This window comes from Tubulanus polymorphus, chromosome 2, assembly GCF_964204645.1.
Source record: "Tubulanus polymorphus chromosome 2, tnTubPoly1.2, whole genome shotgun sequence".
In the NCBI taxonomy this organism is placed as follows: domain Eukaryota; kingdom Metazoa; phylum Nemertea; class Palaeonemertea; order Tubulaniformes; family Tubulanidae; genus Tubulanus; species Tubulanus polymorphus.
The window spans coordinates 15,614,009-15,619,486 of NC_134026.1; the positions used below are offsets into that span (position 1 = coordinate 15,614,009).

At 39.6% G+C, this 5,478-nt stretch overlaps 1 protein-coding gene across 1 annotated transcript; it reads left to right on the forward strand.

Moving 5' to 3' along the window:
* On the forward strand, nucleotides 1–4,214 carry LOC141898957 (uncharacterized). Its single transcript, XM_074785109.1, has 5 exons — nucleotides 1–1,134; nucleotides 1,226–2,616; nucleotides 2,750–3,080; nucleotides 3,733–3,748; nucleotides 3,994–4,214. The coding sequence occupies exons 1-5, from the start codon at nucleotides 1–3 to the stop codon at nucleotides 4,212–4,214; spliced, it is 3,093 nt and encodes a 1,030-aa protein (XP_074641210.1).
* The last annotated feature ends 1,264 nt before the right edge of the window (nucleotides 4,215–5,478 follow it).

The following is a 5,478-nucleotide window of genomic DNA, read 5'->3' on the forward strand; positions in this document are numbered from 1 at the left end:
ATGGAACGAAAAGAAGATCTCGACAATTCAACGACGTCAGGGGTTCTTGAACGGAAACTGTGTAATAGTGATAAATTGAAATGGGCAGAATGTCAGCTCCGAGATCAAATCAGTCCGAATATCGATACGTTCTTGAATTGGATGTGGAACCAGATTCAGATACACATAATTGCTGGAGCCGATATTCGTAGTTCGACAAACGTAAAGAAGGGTTCAATATTAGCCGTAGAAGTGGACAGTGGGTCAAGTACCGCTGCGAGAAATACCATGAACAATACTCAAGTTTTTCCGGGCTCTACAAAAACGCCTTCGTGGCGTCCGCGACCGGAGGGTGCTCAGGGAAAGTACTATGTTGCGTCGTGTTGGTATTGTAAAGGGGAACACAAAGTAGATGACTGTCAGCGTTTCAAGTCATTGTCGTCGAATGACCGTTTGAAGGAAGTACGTCGTGTTCATGCATGTTATTTTTGTCTGTGTAGACATAAACCCCCATGTCGTGCGCGAAGGGTAAAATGTCCTGAACCTGCATGTCGATATTCACATCATATTCTGTTACATGGAGCAAACTTCGAGAAGACTTCGGGAACCGAAAACGACCCTGGTCAGACAGTAAGCGGAACGGTCGGAAATTGTCGAAATCAAAAAGGAGAATGTCTACTACCGATTTTGCCAGTAGTGGTAGCAAATAAACGCGTGCGCTGCCTCCTAGATAGTGGATCACAGTTAACACTAATTCGTCAAGATTTGGCTGAAGAGTTGGATTTAGACGAAATTGAAGTGGAGATTGTCACGGTTGGAGATTCGGTACAAAAATTAAAAACGAAACTATACGAAATTGAAATTTCAGCAATCTCCGGAGATAAAAGTCGTAAAATTGAAGCGATTGGCTTTCCGAAAATCTGTGAAAATTTGTATCGTGTTGACAAAGCGGAAATATGCGATTTGTTTATGATTCAGTCGGAAGATATTGATACTGAACCTGGTTCGGTTGACATTTTAATCGGCGTCGACAATATCGAATTTCATACTGGTTTTATAATTGACAAGGGTGATTATGGTTTGCGTGAAACAATATTCGGTCCTGTAGTGTTTGGTCGTTCTGATAAAGAAGATAAACGTTGTAGTCCGGGAAAAGTAATTTTGACTTAATTACACGACCCTACAGACATGTCGAGATTCTGGGAAACCGAAGAAATGGGTGTTTGTTTGAACTGGTGCTGTCAAGAAAGACAACTGGGCGAAAAAATCAAAACTGCGATCGAAGGTAAAAGAAGAATTAGAGATTCGTTCGTCCGCCATTCGAATCGGAAATCGGTGGCAAATTCCGTTACCGTGGAAAAAGGATCCAAATCAGCTACCAGATAATTATTATCAAGCGTTTGCGAAATTGCGCGGTTTGGAACAACGATTGCAGAAATCCCCGAAATTGGCTGAGATTTATAATGAGCAAGTTGAGCAATTAGTGAAGTCCGGTTCGGCAAAGAAAATGACGGCTGAAGAAATCGAAAATTATCGTGGGCCTGTTCATTATATGAGTCACCATGCTGTAGTTCGACCAGATAAACCAACTCATCGGTGCCGTATGGTTTTCAATCAAGCTGAGAACTATAGAGGTCATGTGATAAATGATTATTTGAGTAAATGCGGCGATCATCTCAACAATTTACTCGGAGTGTTGATTCGCTGGCGTGAAAGAGAGTATGTATTGGTCCGAGATGTCAAAAAGATGTACCATCAAGTTCTCGTTAGCCCAGGTATCGATACTCAAACGCATCGATTCTTGTGGCGAAATTATGAGTCGAATCGAGATCCAGATATTTACGTCAAGATGGTCTTAACATTTGGAGATGTATCGTCACCAGCTCTCGCAAATATTGCAATGGATATGACTGCGGATCAATATAAAACACAGTATCCAGATGCCGTCGCAACGATTAAGCGATGTCGATATATGGATGACATCGCAGATAGTGTGAATACCGTTTTCGATTTAGAAAAGCGAAGATGTGAGATCGATAAAATTTTGGAATCGGGACATTTCCAGATCAAGCATTGGTTCTCGAATGCACAATTATCGGGCCGGGAGGATGAAGACAACAATGAAGACAACAACGTTGAGAAAGTGCTCGTCATTTGGTATCAAGACGAGGATAAGATCTCAATTCATATGTCTATACCATCCAGTGTCACACTACCTCTCACAAAACGATGTATAACAGCGATTATATCAGGAATTTATGATGTATTCGGATTTGGTGCGCCTGTCATTGTTAAAGGGAAAATCGGACTGCAGGAATTATGGCGAGAAAATCTTGATTGGGATCAACCGATACCAGAGAAGATGCAAGACAAATGGTTAAGATGGATCGAGGAAATTCGTAAGCTTGAAACACGGAAGTTTGCTCGATGTTTAACTCCGGCAAATGCGGCGTCGGATCCAGACCTTGTCATTTTCTGTGATGCATCAAATGTCGCTTTCGGGAGTGTTTGCATATTTACGTTGGATATGTGGAGATGGAAAGGTGGAGATAAAGTTTGCGTTGGCGAAGTCGAGGATTGCACCTATTCGTACGATAAGTCTTCCACGAAAAGAACTACAATCATTGGTATTGGGCTGTAGAATTTATGAGACTATCAAGGTTGAATCGAGACTTGAGATCAAGAACGTTTACATTTTTACTGATTCGATGATTGCTTACTCGTGGATTCAGAATGACTCGCGGGTATATAAAACATTTGTTGCGAATAGGATCGGAGAAATTCTGTCTAAAACTGAGCGTAGTCATTACGGCCATTGTCCGTCGACTGAGAATGTGGCCGATGATATTAGCCGTGGAATCAATGAAGCCGATTTAGATGTTCGCTGGGTTGGTGGGCCAGAATTTCTGCGTCAACTGAAAGATGTATGGCCAGTGTCGTATCCTACCGAAACAACCGAGATAGATGATTCCGAACAAAAACTAGGGTGCGTTATGGTCACAAAACCAAGATTCGAGATAAGTGCGTTGCAGAAAGTTAGCACGTTGAATCGTCTGATACGCCTCGTTGCAATGGTTCTTCGATTTGTGAAAAATTTGCAGGCGAGAGTTCGGTATAAGTGTGGTAGCCAGTATTTTCATTGCAGCTATTAGCTCAACTTGCTTCATGGTTGTATTGTGCTGCCCTCTGAGGAACACCTGATATCAGCTGACCAGATCAGTTTTGCCTGGTCATTGTGAGAATCAGGTTGATGTAATAAACTTCATGATCATATGGTTCATGCTCGTTTTGTTATTTAATATTCAGGTAAGATCATAATCTTCTTGAATTTATTATGAATATATGTCTGTGATTTTGTGGTGCATGTGAGCTGAGGGTTCCTGGGATAATTTTGGGAATTATTTATATTGAATTATATGCATTTTTCTACTTGATCTGAAACTCCCGGGTTATGCTGGATCGTACTGGTAGGTGGAGACATTGTCTGTTAATTTGTATGAATTGTTGTTATCATTGATGTCTGTGTGTTCTAGGTTTAAGTTTATATAAATAAGTAACAGATTATAATATCAAATGCAAAGTGTTTTATCTAGTCAGTAGAAGAAATTAAATGTTGATTAAATGTGAATGAATAAATTATTAATGTCGGTGTAAATAGCAGATGAGTTTTTGCCTGGTCATTGTGAGAATCAGGTTGATGTAATAAACTTCATGATCATATGGTTCATGCTCGTTTTGTTATTTAATATTCAGGTTGTTTTCCCGGATGGTGAGCAGTCAACTGTGAGGATTTTGTCGCTGTTTCTTCGAGAAATCCAGTCGTCGAGGCCTCTTTAATCAGTAACCCGCGCATGCCTTTTTTGCGGTTACGACATAAGAAAGAACAAATTCAAACGGGAGAAGTTACTGCCAAAATATTAAAGTGCGCGAAAAGCACAATCGTGAAATTGGCGCAAACCAAAGTTAGAAATCGGAAATATGAAGTGGAATTTCGGAAATTATCGCCGTTTGTAGATTCTGCAGGGATTATCCGAGTGGGAGGTCGACTTGGAAACGCTGATGTAGCTTATGATCAGAAACATCCCGTTCTATTACCAAAGGATCATTTCATATCGAAACTTATCGTGGAACATCAGCATCGATATGGTCATCCTGGAGTTGCAGCGACTACCGCGAAGGTCCGACGAGGATTCTGGATAATCGGGTTGAATCGGTTAGCTGAATCGGTTAGCTAAATCGGTAGTGCGCAGTTGTTTTATATGTTGGGTGATAGGAATTCATGAATTAAATTGCTAATTGTCAGTCAGTAGTTTCCTGTAATCTGAAGATACTCACTCAGTAATTCACTTACTGGCTAATTAAACATTCAAAAAACTGATTAACAAAATTCTTAACTTACAATATCAAACAAAAATATTCACTGAGCAAACTTTAATAATACATTCAGGAATATGCAGGTAAAATCTGTATAAATTTGCTTTTTTGAGAAGTAGGCTCAATAACCCGGGCAGGAATGTGATAGAAAGATTAATTCATGGCCCCTACAAGTTGTTACTTATAACTGATTACTGACAATAATAACCAATTCAGACTAACCATGTCAGATTATCCTGAATTTGCAAATAATAAACCTTCGCTGGACAGAACAATAAACAAATAACAAAGTTGATATTTGTGCAAGAAATTTCTCAAACATGGCTGACCAGGCTGGTTGTGTATTACCCCAGCTCTGATTGTAAAGGATTTTGCAAGCTAAGTACCAGGGTGATTGGTATTATTTTGACATCAGCATGTAGATGAAGTTTTGGTGATCGGTCTGGTGATAAGTTTACTTTGTTACTCTAGAAGATCATGGCAAAAAAACTGTATTTTAACTGTATTTGGATCAGAAATTGGATTGGATTTATGTGACAGCTGTCAAATTGATCACTCACTCATTCACTCGCTGCCATAACTCGCTCGCTCACTCAACCTTGTGATTTTTGATGTGTGACAATCTGTGACTACACCACAACTGATATTCACTGTATAACACTAAAACTTTTTTGTTTCGAGAATGGCTACACAAACAGCAATTACTGCCTTTACACAAGGCAATGCGGATTCCTCGTTAAAAGACACAGTGATTCCCGAAACAGTCATAACCGAAAATGTATTTAGCGATTCTTTCGCGATGGACAATACTTCTAGTTCGAATAGGAGTAATAAACGTCCGAGACAAACCTCATCAACTAGTCAAACTGACTCGGATCTACTAACAAAAGATTACTTACATGCATATATGGAAGAGTTTAAATCTAGCTTACAAGAATCATTTAGAGAAATGTTAACGAGTGAACTGGCGCAAATGCAAAGTAAACTCATTGATATGGAAAAAACTGTTCAGATATATGATTCAAAATGCAAAAAACTCGAAGAAGAAAATGTAGCCATGAAGGAAGACATCTTAGAGCTTAAACGGAATACTGTGGCTTATAATCAGTACTCGCGTCGCCATAA

What these genes read in the sequence shown, in the direction of transcription:
- LOC141898957 (XM_074785109.1), top strand. Translation starts at nt 1, where the DNA reads ATGGAACGAAAAGAAGATCTCGACAATTCAACGACGTCAGGGGTTCTT. An exon ending in AACGTTGTAGTCCGGGAAAA is followed by an intron (nt 1,135 to 1,225) that starts GTAATTTTGACT and finishes GGTGCTGTCAAG; the next exon opens with AAAGACAACTGGGCGAAAAA. An exon ending in ACAATCATTGGTATTGGGCT is followed by an intron (nt 2,617 to 2,749) that starts GTAGAATTTATG and finishes TGTTGCGAATAG; the next exon opens with GATCGGAGAAATTCTGTCTA.